The 14,991-nt window shown below is 42.6% G+C and overlaps 1 protein-coding gene across 1 annotated transcript in view; it reads right to left on the bottom strand.

The window, feature by feature from the left end:
* dnaaf11 (dynein axonemal assembly factor 11) overlaps positions 1-14,991 on the bottom strand; it is a 30,290-nt gene that overhangs the window by 14,043 nt on the left and 1,256 nt on the right. Inside the window, exons 3-9 of the mRNA XM_069170033.1 lie at positions 14,783-14,860; positions 13,850-14,022; positions 12,617-12,813; positions 12,364-12,531; positions 3,938-4,015; positions 2,145-2,210; positions 1,807-1,876 (exon numbers count right to left, since the gene is read on the bottom strand). Of these exons, the coding sequence (XP_069026134.1) occupies positions 1,807-1,876; positions 2,145-2,210; positions 3,938-4,015; positions 12,364-12,531; positions 12,617-12,813; positions 13,850-14,022; positions 14,783-14,860 (830 nt within the window). The remainder of the gene's footprint in view (positions 1-1,806; positions 1,877-2,144; positions 2,211-3,937; positions 4,016-12,363; positions 12,532-12,616; positions 12,814-13,849; positions 14,023-14,782; positions 14,861-14,991) is intronic.

Here is a 14,991-nt window from a genome sequence, read left to right on the forward strand (position 1 = left end):
CCAGAAAAAGGGACTTGGGAGAGTGACCAGAATAGCTCCGACTGAGAACAGCGGCAATCAATCACCGCAGCGAAATCCTATGAAAAACCAAAATGAACAAATTGGGCATAAAATTGGACCTTTTCACTTTTTTGTTAATGTACTTTTGTCTCACACTGAAGGGGGGAATTTGAGGGGAAACCACACTTGAGAGCAGGCAGCGAGGGAGGGAAAAACTCCAAAATACGCTGCAGCAGCCCTCCAACTCCAAACTAAGTGTCTGACGTGATATACGCACCTCACAGATGACTCCTCCAGTCAATTCCCCCTGCTCCTCTAAAGGAGCTCATATTAAAGCGGGATTTTAAAGGTCTGAGGTGATGTATCGCTGCGTAAATCACTGCACACGTCCAATCAGGACTGACGCCCCCGGCATAAAACAACCATCCATAAATACTCTGGAAGTAGAGCCGTGACATTCAGGACTCTGAACGGACTCCAAAAAAAAACAAAAAAAACCTGCAGGGCCGTGATATGTTTTCCGGAGGGTTTAAAAACAAAAGAATTACACCTCTTGGATAATTACGTGCTGCCAAAACAGCTGTTTAATCACACTTAGTGGTCGCTGTGGTGCGTTTGTGGGAGATTAAAACTCGTTTCCTCGGTGCTGGTGGGGGTGGGGGGGTGTAACAGACTGGACACCAGAAAGTAAAAATCTGTGGTTAAACCATGACGTGCAAGACCGAGCCCTCTCCCCTTCACGATAAAATCACAGTGAGGATGCAGCCGATCTCACGCAGGGCTGGAAAAGAAACACCTGACATGAGATAGAAAAAAAAAAACTTCTGCTGACACAGAATTTTGGCAGCTGATTACAGGTTGTGACATCTAAACTCAGGACTGATCCACTTTGGATTTTACCGCATGAACATTGCGGTTGTGTCGTTTCTGGACAGCCGGGAGGTGACTTCACACCGTAAATAAATCCTCTCGTATCAGAAAGTCAGAAACGGGGGTTTCATTTTCGTCCACTACAGGAAAACGTGTAACCGTCACGCCGAGACAGGCCAAAGCGTGGCTATTTCACGTTTTGCTGTAGTGGACCGCCTTATCTATTTCACGTTTTTGCAACGATACCGGGTTGCAACACACATCTGAATGAAATAACTACGTGTCGAGACCCGGGTCTGCTGAAGCACCATTGCATCTTAATTCAATACCGTTGGTGCCATTAGATTGGGCGAGTTTGGGTTTACTATCGTAAAGATAAACCGATAAACTTGCAGGCTTTTGGAGGCCAACCAGTCCCGTCAGTAAATAAGAATATTGTGTAAACTTCCTTAAATATATGTAATGTCACCTCAGTTGATCAATTAGCATATGGAACATAATGCTAATTCATTCAGATTTGTGCTTTTGTAGGCCACTAAAGTCGAGTTTGAACACCAAAAACAAAAAGCCTGGAGACACAATTAAGAAGTGCTTCCTCAAAGTACCCCTCGAAGCAAAGACCTCCTCTGGCTGAAAGCAGCAGTTTTCGGTTTAACTGATCATTTTCTAGAGGAGAATGGTTCGGAAATTAAACTACAGTCATCTTTCCCCGTAAATATCCCTCTGGTAAAAGTTGCTGAGCAACTGCGTGACCTATAAACTTCAGAAGTCTTCACTGCTGCCCTTTAAAAAGTAAAAAAAAAATCCCGAATTAATGCGCTGGATAAAGTTCAGAATGAGCAGCCAAAAACCGTGTCGAGGAAAGACTTAGAAGGACGCGTTACTGAATCCTAAAGGTCATCGACCAATCAGAGCATCAACGGCTCAGCGGCGTACCTTTCCTTTGACGGTCACTCTGGCGTACGTCGGCTGTATGTCCACATCTATCAGGGAGGTGTCCATGTGTCTGCGAGTGGAGGCGGTGAAACACACACAGAAGAATAGAAATTTGCACACCGTTCTTTACCATCATTTAGATCCATTAGGTTTTTCACGCGGCTGCCCTGAATTTAATTTGGTAAAGACAACAAAACACACAAAAAAACAAGAATCCAGCGATATGAGATGGAGAGGATAAACAACACGAGGATAAAACCTTTGTATTCACAGCAAGAAAAATTTCCATTAAATATTCAATACACGTCTGCCGAGAGAGTTGGCGTCGCACCTCGTACCTGTAAACTGCCAGCTCCAAGACGATCGTGTGGTTTTCTTCGTCTTCAGTCAGAGAGAAATCCAACCTGTTGATGCACGGAGAATAAAGAACAAAGCTGGGACAAAAAGCAAGAGCAACAAACACCGTTCTTTAAATATATGATCAATGGGTCAGAGCCCCGGCTTCAATGAGTACAAATGACCGCAAACAGACTTCAAATTTGAAGACAACGCGTGGCAAAATGACGATGAAGTGGAATACGACGACCACGGAGACACAAAATAAATCAGGGGCGGCTGAAAAAAATGAGTACGGACAAAATCACCACAAAGAGACATAAAACGAACACCACAAACAGATGACAACATAAGAAATGCAAAATGAATATAAAGGCATGACACAAAAATTACTAAAACTGATGATGATGAAAATATGTAGAAATAACAAATCTCTGGCGCTTCAACCTTCAATGTTGACGTCACTTTAAAACTATTATTTCTAACTGTTGTTACTGCTTTTATATATAAAAATATAACTCACTTCAACTGTTTTCAGATGTTGGATATCTTTTGATTTAGATTGAAAAACCAAATCAAAGTTAAAATGTCACATTTCAACACAGCTCCAGGGATTTTAAACTTGAAAAGTGTAAAAATGATTTCTTTTTAAACTTCAACTGATTTCCGCTGTTTTTCATGCTCCACATTAAACTGCAACTCCTGTTCAACTTCACACTTTTCCAAGAATTCACATTTTTAAATACTTTTTTGCCCCATTTAGAGTCAACATGCAGAAGTTTTTCTTCAGAAATAAAAAAAACAAACTAGAAACTTTATATTCTTCATTATTTTCTTGCACTCCAGCTCCAAATAAATTTAAGAAAAATTAAATAAAATCAAAGTATTAAGTACTGAAGCCTGCAGCCGTCAGCTCTACCGGATTCTCATCAGTTAATTCAATTCAGTGAACACCTTTTGTTACAAGACAATGTCGTGTCTTGAGTAGCATCAGTCTACGAGAACGTGACTTTACGAGCCGTTCATGAAAGGTCGGTGAAAACTGTAACTTTTCTGACATGGTGTTTTTGAATGTCATCGGCCCGGCTGCAGCGAGCCGAACCGTCCCGCCTCCCTGCTGCTGGAAGATGATATATCATACAAAAGGAATAGATTCAGGGCCAGCTCAGATTACAAATGAAGTCAGATGTGTTTGGAGGCCTCGACCTTTGTGGCCTCACCCTGGATATAAACCTCTGGCTTTAATAAAAGGGAGACCGGGGTGGCCCGCGGATATCAGGTTGTCAATCAAGTGAGAAATCACCGAGTAGCTGAGCTGTGAAGGATGTGATCGAGGTTCTCGCAGAAAAGACATGACAGGTTTGGAAGGGGGGGAACTACTAGTTGAGCCGTTTTCCTTTATTATTTCTTTTGTTTTTTTCTAAATAAAATTGAGGCAGTTGACTCGGATGTGTTCTGTTACTCCGGCTGAAATGAACCTGATTGAATTATGTTTGCTTTTTCTGCTGCATTTGGTGGATTTTGATTGATTACAGTCGATCGCACAACACTCAGAGCTGTACTTCCGATGAACTCCGTGCTACGCCCCGCTACGGTGCCTGACACTCACCTGGAATCAACGAGTTTCTCTTTGTTAATGGCCACCGGTATCGTATTGTTGAGGTCCGACAAGTAACGAGTTGTAACCAAAGAAAAGCCGGCACGTGTTTTTTTTTCTTGTTTAAAATAAACTTTTGTTAAAAAAAAAAAAAAAAAAAAAAGTTTCAAGTGCTTTAAGAACCCGCAGAGTTCGTACTTCGTCTCGTTGACGTTCATGACTCGTCCATCAGCAGTAATCAGCGTCCTCGGGGCCTTCGGCTTCTTCTCTTTCGCCCTGCAGCAGAGAAGCAGAGAAGCAGGACAGCGTGAGTGCGTGTGTGTGTGTGTGTGTGTTAGTGTGTGTCGTTTGTGTGTTTCTCTCCAAAGGGTGGACTGACAGATGGCAGCACCCGAGTTATGGGATCTGTAGGGGTGAAGGAGAGATCCACCTCCCTCTCCGGGAGCATCCATAAAGACAAAGGGAACAGATAATGGGGCCACGGAGGGTGTTACTGATGGACGAACCCATGAAGCAGCTTTCAGACACGCAACAATTTCAGATATGTGCAGGTTAGCAGGAAATGAGGATATAAAAAGGAAATGAAAGGAAAAGGGAACGTGGATAAAAGTTGCTTCAAAAAAATGTCTTGTAAATTAACAAATAAATAAGCACTGTGGTTATCCATGCCGGAGCCGTAGAGTCAAACGGTGAAAGAGGTGAGAGGGGGAAAAGGGGCGGGGGGGCAGGACGGTCACAGCCCTCTTCCTTATAGTTTCTATTCAAGCTAACTGTTCAGATTTGTACATCATTTTCATAGTTATGACATTAATGACAGTAACAATGAGTGAGAAACAATTTTAGTGTTTCAAGTTTAAAAATAGATTAAAAACATAATGTACAGTCTGCCTCTTTTGTTATATTTTTCTTGTACCATAAATGAACCAAAGCGTCGACACATTCCTTACCGATGCCGTTTGCCTTGCCAACATGTTGACTTCAAATTTCAAAGTTATTTCTTCTGAACCACGAAGATTTTGACTTTTCTGGAAACCAAGCGGTTTGCCAATGTGAAGGCTAATTCCCGTTTAATACAACTTGGGTCTTATTCAGGTATTTTGGATGTTTTTTTTTTTTTTTATCAGTACAAATACTAATATGAGTAAAACTGGTACAACACGGAGTTGATGAGTGAATGTCACCAAAAGGCCTATAATAGGGTTCGTCATTTATTAATTCATAGTAACGGTGTTAGCACAGTGCCATCGTGAGGTGAAACTGAGGGGAAAAAAACTGGAGCCGCTCTGGAGGCTCATAATGGAACAACAAATTACTAACACTTCACGGTTGGGTTTCCCTCTCGAGGCTAACTGGGTTTAACGGTCCATTTTATACCTAAACATTACAATCATTTAGCTCATAATTTGGACACTTCCCGGGGTGCGGTTTCAGTCGGGGTGAAGCGGAGGGCAAGTGCCCACTCGTGACAGACCCAAACAAAATGAGCATCTTCCCCATTCAAACAACAGCATCTCCCTCCCTGCCGCATACCGTTGACTTGTCAAGGTCGCAGCGGGGCTCTCTCGCCACCATAAAAACCCTGCTCTAGATTTATTACTTTTCTTTTTTTTTTTTACGTTGTGTGATGGGACGTCTATCAAACAGCCGAGTCATGGAGACATCCGAGGTGACAGCTCCACTGCTGGTTTGAGTGGAGTCCCGGGCTGAGGGCGATCTGTTCGGACAGCGTTCAGTTAGCCATGTGCGACTCGGTTCTGCAGAGGAGGCTTAATCCACCCCGGATTTATCTGCACATCTATCTACGTTTAGAAGGACTTTAAGAGAGCATAGGAACCTTCGACGAATTTTCACCGACTCTGCATCTTTGTTGAACCTTTTTAGCCTCCTTTAGCTCCTGGTTTTGGTTTCTGGTTCAGCCTCAGCCATGAATCGGACTCGATCTGATTGGAAACACGGCGATACTGCGTCCCGCCCACTGATAACTGACTGCCCCACAGTTTTTCTTTTTGAGGCTTATTTCCTAATTAACGATGGGATTATTTTCAGATGGACCACCAGAAAATGAAGGAGGGACTTTAGCTCACAACACCGAAATCACTTGCGACTTCGAATTTTAATGAGACTAGTTGAATGGGAGTCTATGGAGCCGGGGTTGTTTTTTTTTTTGAGCCAACCTCTAGTGGCACTTGGTGGTATTGCAGCTTAAGGCACTTCCACATCATCCACACTTTTTCAGACCCGGGAGCTATGTCCACTTTTATATCCCGTCAATGTTTGGGAATGTGGGGTTACCCTAACTAATTAGGCTAAATTTATGTTTTACTGGTGAAAAAGAAGCCAAAGTCATTCACCACCATGTGGACCGTGTCAACAAAGAGCTGAGATCCCCCACGATTCAAGGAACAAGTTTAGAATCATCATTAACTCGGTGTCATCAATTACGTGTTCATAGCCGGCGTCACTTAAGGAAATGACTATCTTTTAAAAATTCAACAACACACCTCATGATGTCTCATGTAGAGCCCCTCCCCCCCCCCCCCCCCCCACATATGCAAATCTATACCCCTCCACCTCATCACACGCAGGTCAGGTAACGACCTCCATTTATCAGCCTGTCACTTTTCTTGCTCCCAAAAGCACGAGTGTGTTTTAAGGTTCAGCTCTACAGACTGCATCTCGGGATCGGCTGCTCATCTGGTGTTATCCTTCCTCTCGGAGGATCAGAGCTGCCATTAAACACAGAAGCTCCTGGCTGACCTTATCGCACAATCCACCTCAGGAGGTGGAAATTCATCTTTCCTGACAATCCAGTGACGGCACGACTGCATGCATCAAGTCAGCGCCGCTCTGACAGCCGCGCGGCCCGGAGACGATAAAAAAAATAAAAATACGGCAACACCATATCACCCTGATTTTCTGCTTGGACAGCATGCGGGCCCGGGATGTTTTTTGTAGTATGGATAAGGAAAGCGGGACTGGAACCGGTTGGCTGCTTTCCCATCACAGCAGGTTTCATTAAACAAGGCTTAACCCTCACTTCTTATCAATAGAAAGAAAAAGTGAGTCGTTTCATTTCAGGTCTCCTCAGCAAGCAAAAGGAAATCCCCTTTCTGCATACATTTATAGACTCATAGGGGGAAACTGCAGGTTTGGAAAAAAAAAAAAAAAAAAAAAAAAGATCTACATTCAACTCGAATGACAAATGAAATGAAGTCTTACAAAAATGACAAATTCCAGCTCGGGGTGCGAGGAAAAGATATCCGGCAGCATGAAGACGGAGGGCCAATTACACTAATCTGACAGAAACAATATGTGCAAACCTCGAGGTGGGGCGGAGGAGGGGGCGATGGGGGGGTTGAGGGTGGGGGGCGGGGGGGGCAGTGCAAAAAGGAGTTTCCTGTGGGCAGGAGATTAAGCAGCGGTGAGAGCACTAACGCAGCGGGATACTTCCACGGCATTCGTCATACGCGGTTCGGCTGCCCGTGACTCTTTGGCTCGAGGCGTTCTGGAAACTAAACGCTGTGAGTCAGAAACTAAAGAAGAGCTTTTTCCTTCGGGTAAAACAACGAACGAGCGAAATAAATAAATAAAAAAACGGACCCGTCAGTTCACGCTTCACAAGGTGAACAGTTGATGGTATTCACACCGTCCATTGCTCCCGGGAGAAGTCTGGAGCGGTCGTGGCAACGGAAGGAGTCACTCCTCAAATGTCTGTGAAATAGCATTGAAGGCGGTCCTGCTCTTTCGTTCCCCTTGGGTGGCACGCTGGCAGGACAGTTTTTGGAAGTTACTTCGCTTGAAACCGCAGACAGTTTTAATTGCATATTAAAAGTAAAAAAAAAAGAAAAAAGGATCGGATCAGAGTACGAGGGTGGATCGATAAGTCCCAAAACTTGTGCGGTTCGCACGAACAATGAGCAGCACCGTTATGTCCACGGAGCAGGAGGAAGGTACAACTGTAAGTTTGGTAAGTGTCACAAATGTCGTCGCTTGGTCAAAATCAGCACCCGAGTTGCGTTTTTGTGAGCGATTTTCTCCTCTGACTAGAGCGTGCGCATCAAATTTTGTTTCAAACTCCGGAAAAATCAGCGAGAGGCCCTCGAAATGCTTCAGGAAGTCTACGGCAATCAAGAAAATACGGTCACTTCCTGCTCCAACCTGCTAGAAACCAGCAAGATGGCGACCAAAATCCGAACTCCAGGCTTCATTGAACGGAAGACGAGGCGCCTCAGGTTAAGGCAGGTTTTTCTTTTTGGCCTTCGTCGGGTCGTCAGCCGTGAATTCGTCCACCACCACGACGGCACTTTGGTTCTCCGACGAGACGCAAAGACAAAATCGAAGTGCGCTCTCCGCTTACTAAAGCACGGTGGAACTCGGATGTTGATTTCGTTCGATCAAGCGACCAAACTCGCGCTCGCAACAGGAGCAGTCTTGGAATTTATTGATCCACCCTCGTATCGTATCGTATCGAACTTCCCACTGTCGCATCTCTGACTCGTCGTTTTCATCATTTGAACTGAAGCCACGTATCGTACGGAGCTTTGCGATTTCAAAGGACGTAAAGGACCAACAAGACTTTAATACTGACACGTAGCGCTGGTTTCTTTTCACTTCCTTAACTTGATGTTCAAAGCATTTTATCTTACTCGTGAGTTTTATCTTCCCTTGTCTGTTCTCACTGTTTATCGTCTGATTGTTAAAAAAAAAAAAAAGTGATATAAATCAAAAGAAAGTGCATTTCCAGTTTGAATAACAGATGGACAAAAAAAAAAAAAAAAAAAAAAACAGAGCCAAAGTTAAGTAGATGTTTACAAGCAGAACTCTGTAGAGGATATAGTCGCTCTGTCCTCCAGCAGACTGACCTGTGGTAAGAAGTGGACCCAGTTTGTCCGGTAACCAGAAGGCTTGACTGTTTAAGACCCCCGGCGGTGGGGTTGGTTCCCCCCACCCCCCACCCCCCATGATACCGGTATCACTTCCACTGTCAGAGTTGCCCTTGGACAAAAAGATGAACAGGCCCTGAAGTCTCCGAGGAGCTGGATGAGCGTGGGAGGGCTTTGTGTATTTATTATTACCGCAGATCTATTACACGTCAGGTTTATTTGCGCGGTCTTTAATCACGGTTACAGTCCTGGCTGCATGACACCCGAATCATGGAGCGATAGGAAGGCAGGCTCGAAGTGGAAAATAAAACTGACACTCATTAAAGTGAAAAAAAAAAAAAATACAAGCTGCTGCAACAACTGCAAAACGAGCACAAAACAAAATAAAACAGGCTTCATCAAAGAGAGGAATCCAACCTTCGAGCAAGGACACTGCAGTCAGGGCTCAGAGATAAATACCTGTGAACAAGGCAAACGCGCCGGGGGCGGGGGCAGGGGGGAATCACGGTCGGCAAGATACGGGCTCCATATGTTTGAACGCAATTTTTCAGCCGTGAGGACGAGATGACATCGAATCAGCGGGGTTATAATCAGGACGGGAGATAAACTCAGCAACTCCACACTGATCGATGGATACCTGAAGTCTACCGACGCTTCGTTGCTTCGTTCTTTTTTTTTAATGCACTTAGAAAAACATTCGTAGTTCTTTCTTTGGCCAACACAAATAGGATTCCTGCTGATTTGCAGCATCAGCTTTTTTTTTTTTTTTTTTTTCCTTGTCAGAGGTGTTAACTGTAAACTGTGCTTCGCAGAGGCAGCAGGAAGCAAATAGTAAAAATTATGAAATTCATGGTGACAACTGGTTAAAAAAAAAAAATCAAAACAGTCTAACTGACTTTCAACTCATAACATCCTGCGTAATCAGCAGTTTGGGACGACTTCTCAGCTCTCGGTGAATGAAACCTCACAGCTGCCAGCGGATATCACCGTACTGACAGAAAGTTTGTGTGTGTGTGTGTGTGTGTGTGTGTGTGTGTGTGTGTGTGTGTATCACTGCGTCAGAGACGGAAAGGAAACGCAGTCAGAAGTGGATGTGCAACACACACACACACACACACACACACACACACACACCCAATTAACACCGCAGCAAGAGGGTCACCTTAAGGGTGAGCGCTAATTAGGGGACTGGTGGGGAAGAACTAATTAGAGTCACTACAAAGCCGGTGCTGCAGTTTGATTGGTGTACAAACGCACCTGGGTTACATGCGACGGGCCCCAGGAGAGCACGGAGACCCTTCAACACCGAGAAATGCAACACAAACAACATTCCCTTAACGCGTGTACTTTCACCCTAGTATGCGGTTCGTCCTGATCTTTACGAACTTCTGGAAAATAATTCAATCATTACTTGGACATCAGGCCGTGAAGGGTCTTATGTTTGTGGGTCCCTGGTTTGATTGACAAGTCGAGGGTGGAGGTGGGTGGAACATATGTCCCTGGTTTCACAGTAACACCACAGACTGTATATAAATGCGTCCAGGTCTGAAAAATGAGGCCGACGTAGGAAGCGCCTTAAGCTGCGATACCACCGAGTACCAGCTGTGTTTTTGGGGGCGTGTCTGTTTGATTGACAGGCCTGTGGTGCAGTTAGGTCACAGCTATCGGTGGGGCGGGTTTCCAATCAGATCGAGTCAGATTCATGGCTGAGACTGAACCAGAAAACCAAAACCAGGAGCTAAAGGAGGCTAAAAGGTTCAACAAAGGCGCAGAGTCAAAATTCAGACTCGGCTTCAACACAAAAACAAAATCCACCAGAAGTTCAGCATTCACACGGTTAACCTTTTCTGTGCCCTCAGCTCGGACAAAACTTCTGTCATTTCGCTCGGCTGACTGACCCGACAACGACATAATCCGCTAACATCGTGCAGCAGCTCCTGACACAGTTCCACAACGGTGAAGCATCAGCAAAAAAATCTTTTGCCCTGAAACCCTTTGAAAATGCTCCATTTGTGTCTCGAGTGTCATTTATGAGTCGGCTAAGTGTGTGTGGCAGCCGGGCGGTTCAACCTTCAGTGTCGTGTCCATATAATGATATATGCTTAATATGCAGAATAGTATGTGCAGGTCTTGCATTATTATTATTATTGGCATTTGATGATAGTCTTTTTTCAGAGCAACATTTTTCATATCGATCCCTAAATATTCGTTTATTTAAAGAACCTTGATGTGTACTCAGAGAGACATTTTTCTGCTGAGAAACTATCAAACTTCGGAGATTCTGTTTTTACATTAAACTTAAACATATTTTTGCCTTTTTTTTTTTTTTTGTACTTTAGTTATTACGCTGGTAGCAATATTCAGAAAAAAATATGAAATGATCTAAGCTACTGTGGACACTATTTTCTGCTCAAGCTAGAAGACTTTGGTTATTTGGAGAATTCTTTTTTTTTTTTATCTCAGACTTGTAAAGTGTGTGGTCATTTTTCTGTTGTCATTATTTATGAATGTATCTCAGCAACAGTCAAAATTTTGGACTCGATCAAGTTTCTTTTTTTTTTAATGCCTGTGCGCTCCCACAGCCAGGAGGGAGTAGAACGTTATATCTCAGGAAAGCCTGGAGAGAATTTCTTCAACAAATGTGGCACAAATGTTCAGGACCACCTACTCAACTGACCCAATTATTTATTTTTTTTCCCCCATTGTCACTCGGTAGCTTTGAAATTGTGCTTATTCCTCCTTAAAAAAGGGCATTCTTGAGAAAAGACACTTAGAACGGCATTTGCTTTGCATTCCCCTCCTCCTCTTGTCTGAACCTCGTCCGGCACTCACAAACTGGTGGAACGTGTGTGGGCGTCCACATACTTTTGGCCATAAGCGTAAGTAGACAGTGTTACAGTTTGTGGTGATTAATTGTGCTGAGGTGTCATCAGTGAAACCCAGTCTGTGTTCAGAGAAGTCAGTGTGGATGATGTTACAGTGACATCTAGTGGCTGAAAACACAAAACTGCATTCAAACAGCCAATTAAAACTGCCAGTGTTCACTTTGGGTATTAATAATAACAATAATAATAATAATAATAATAATAATAATAATTAAGGTTTAAGGTATTGAATAGTGTGTATTTTTTGTTTTTTTTGCAACTCATCATTAATCATGCAGAGAAAGTTTGTAGTAGGAGGCTTTATTGTATAATAAAGTTTATTTTTACTATTATTAAGAAGGCCTGTCTCTCTCATTTGTTTCCATGTGCAGCATTTTATTTGTTGTTGTTCCCTTTATTGACCTCCTTATTTCTTTCAACAAAAAAAAAAAAAAAAAGCAAACACTATTCCAAAGCTGAAAAAAATTAACTGATTAATCAGCTGGTCGGTTCCATAACATTTTGGTAACTGGAAAAAAATATTTTAAGTATCTTTTTTTTTTTTTTTTTTTAAAGCAAAAAAATACCCAGGATTCTCTTCTCAATATTCGGTAGTTATCTTTGGCTTTGTGACAGTTGTTCAACCAAAAACAAAAAGTTGTTCTCACCATTTTCTGACATTGTTATGTAGTGAATTACGAATTATTAAAGACGATAATTGTCAGAACAAACTGATAATAAAAGATGAAGGACAGACAGGGTTCAAATTTTTGCTATGGAGGAGCATATTTTCGGACATATTTGCAGTTAATCAAGAGAGATCCATTAAATTAAATCTAAATAATAAAAAAACAAAAACAAATCAGAGAACACTTACTTGTCCTTCATCCTCTTCTTCTCCTCCAGGTGGCGGTGAGTCTCCAGACGAGACTCGGGGGTGAAGGAACACGGCGCCTGCCAGAACTCTCGCTCTCGTTGCTCTTCGTCCTCCCGCTCCCGGCTCTCCTGCAGCTCCTCGTTCTCCTTATTCTCCTCCGACCCCGTACTACGGAGACAAACGAGAATCATTATTGTTATCGTTATTCTCTCTTTACGTCGATCTGTTCGCTCACGCCGCGTTGTCGGCGTACCGGCAGCCGTCGAATCCCGGTTTCCTCCCCTCGTCTCCTTTCTCGTCTCCTCCCGCCTTCCTCTGCGCCTCCTCTCTCTCCTCGGCTCGCCTCCTCAGGTATTCCCGCTCCTGCTCCCCGACCCGCCTCCTCACCCCCTCCAGACCCTGCTGGGCTCGGATCCGCTCCGACCGGCTGATCTCCGTCCCGTCCAGCCACTGAGGAACAAACAGCATGGCCTTAAAAAAAATAAAAATAAAACTGTATACACTGAGGACCAAACACTGATGTCATCTCCCAATATTTTAAAAGACAATCATTTAAAATATAATTAGTTTTAGGTTAGTTGTAACCTTCGTTTCTGTCGATTAAGCTTCTCGTCCTGTCGTAAAAAACCTTGAACTGATGGTGAGTTCAAGGACCAAAAAATTACAACTGAACTAAAAGATGAAAATGCAGAATTGTATTTGTAAATCGTTTTTCTTTAATCATGCACGAGGACAAAGAAACACATTGTAACAAAAAAAACAAATGAGGTTGTATTTCAATGGTAAACGTCCATTTTAACATCAAAACTAACCAGTTTTCATCTGCTGCTCAGTCGCAACTAAAAGTCTTCATTTGGTTGTTTCTAAATAAAATAAGAAAATAGTAAGAAATTAAAGAAAGAATTCCATCTTGAAAAAGAAGAGGCCAAGTTTTCTCACAATCTTCCTACTTTGGTTCGACAGAAACCTTCTCATATGTGCACATGAATTGATTTTTAGGATTGAAACTCACTGATGTGATCTGTAGATTTCACTCAGTTTATTAAAACTGAATTAAAAGCTTTGCTTCTTCCTACAATGACTCTTTAAATGTCTGTGGTGAAAAAAGTTCTATCGACAAACCAAAACTCAAATATATTTAATTTACTAAGAAATAATACATTTTAAAAAATGTCCTTGTTTTTGCATTTTCAGAAGCTGCAAATTGCAACATTTTTGGCAGCTTTGCTTTAATAAAAAAAAAATTAAAAATAATTTATAAATTCTGTGAGGAGTAAAAACTGATCATCGTTTGCGATTTACAAGCCTTCAGACGCAACATTCATCGCATCTGCCGGTTGATAAAATATGTTCAGCATCATTAAGACTGATGTAAATATTGAATTTATTCTTTCATATACGTTTGGACTTCCATCCTACACATCTAAACTTCCCACCCCCCAAAAAAAAAAAAAAAAATCCCAGCTGAGGCAGGGTGAAGTTATACCTTGAGCTGAGGCAGAGCGGCCACCACGAACTGCCTGTAGCCCTCGAACTGAGCCGAGGGGTTCCCCACCAGGAAGAGCTCCCCCAGGTGCAGGTTGACCTTCAGGGACTCCACGCTGCTCAGACGACCCACGAAGTTCACCGTCAGATCCAACTTCTGGAGGCTCTCGCAGCCTGAATGCAAAAACACAAACACACCGTGTTTACACATCTACATATTTAGATTTACTTATTTTATTTCATTTGTTTTTGTGTATATAGTTCGTGTGTGTTTATTCATTGCTCTTATTTTTTTTTTTCTAAAATAATTATTTTTAATCTATTGTATTTTTACGCATTTGTAGAGTTTTTCTCATTGCGTGCACCTTTTTTGTGTTTCTATGCTGCCATGATGACTAAATTTCCCCTACTGTGGGATTAATAAAATCTACAGCCAAAAAAACATTAATAGTTTAACAATAAACTAAGTAAATTAACCAGCAACTTTTTTTTTTTTTCTAACTGCTGACTCGGGGAGCATTTTGCATTCACACCTCCGAATGTGGTCTGAGCAAAGGACTCCACGTTAATGTGAATGTGTTGAACAGCCTCCTCAGAGCGTCGTTACTGATTATAACATCACATTTATGACCCAGATTCAGCTCCCACACGTCCACCAACTATTCCACAAAGGAGCTAAAACAAATAAACTAAACTAAAACCTGGAGCTCAGCGTGTTGGAAAAAAAAACCCGTCTGGCTGCTCTCAGATCAGCAGCAGCGGAACTTCCTTCTGAAGTAACCGACTCTCGTTTACAAAAAAACAAAAACAGGAGGCGCCACTTAGTCGATGGAGTAAAACAAAAAACAACAAACCTACAACAAGTGCAAAATAAAGCAGAAAATTCTTTCAATTAAAACTGACAATGTTCATCGTCTCCGTTCGGTTCGCTCACCTTCCAGGTTTTCGATGACTTCGATGTTGTTCAAGGCCAGATTCAAATACTCCAGCTTCTTCAAGCGGCCGATGTTTTCTGGATGAACAAAAATATGACGAAACGAATTAGAAAGCACATGAAAGTTCTTTGTAAGACACCGAGCTCGGCGATTAATGTGATTTTATTTATGGCAAAACTTGGATGTCTAAAAACTGGGTAGTCCAGCT

The sequence above is a fragment of the Embiotoca jacksoni genome, unplaced genomic scaffold (genome assembly GCF_022577435.1).
Source record: "Embiotoca jacksoni isolate LCO1_2020_lvr unplaced genomic scaffold, fEmbJac1.0.p SCAF_48, whole genome shotgun sequence".
Taxonomy (NCBI): Eukaryota; Metazoa; Chordata; class Actinopteri; family Embiotocidae; genus Embiotoca; species Embiotoca jacksoni.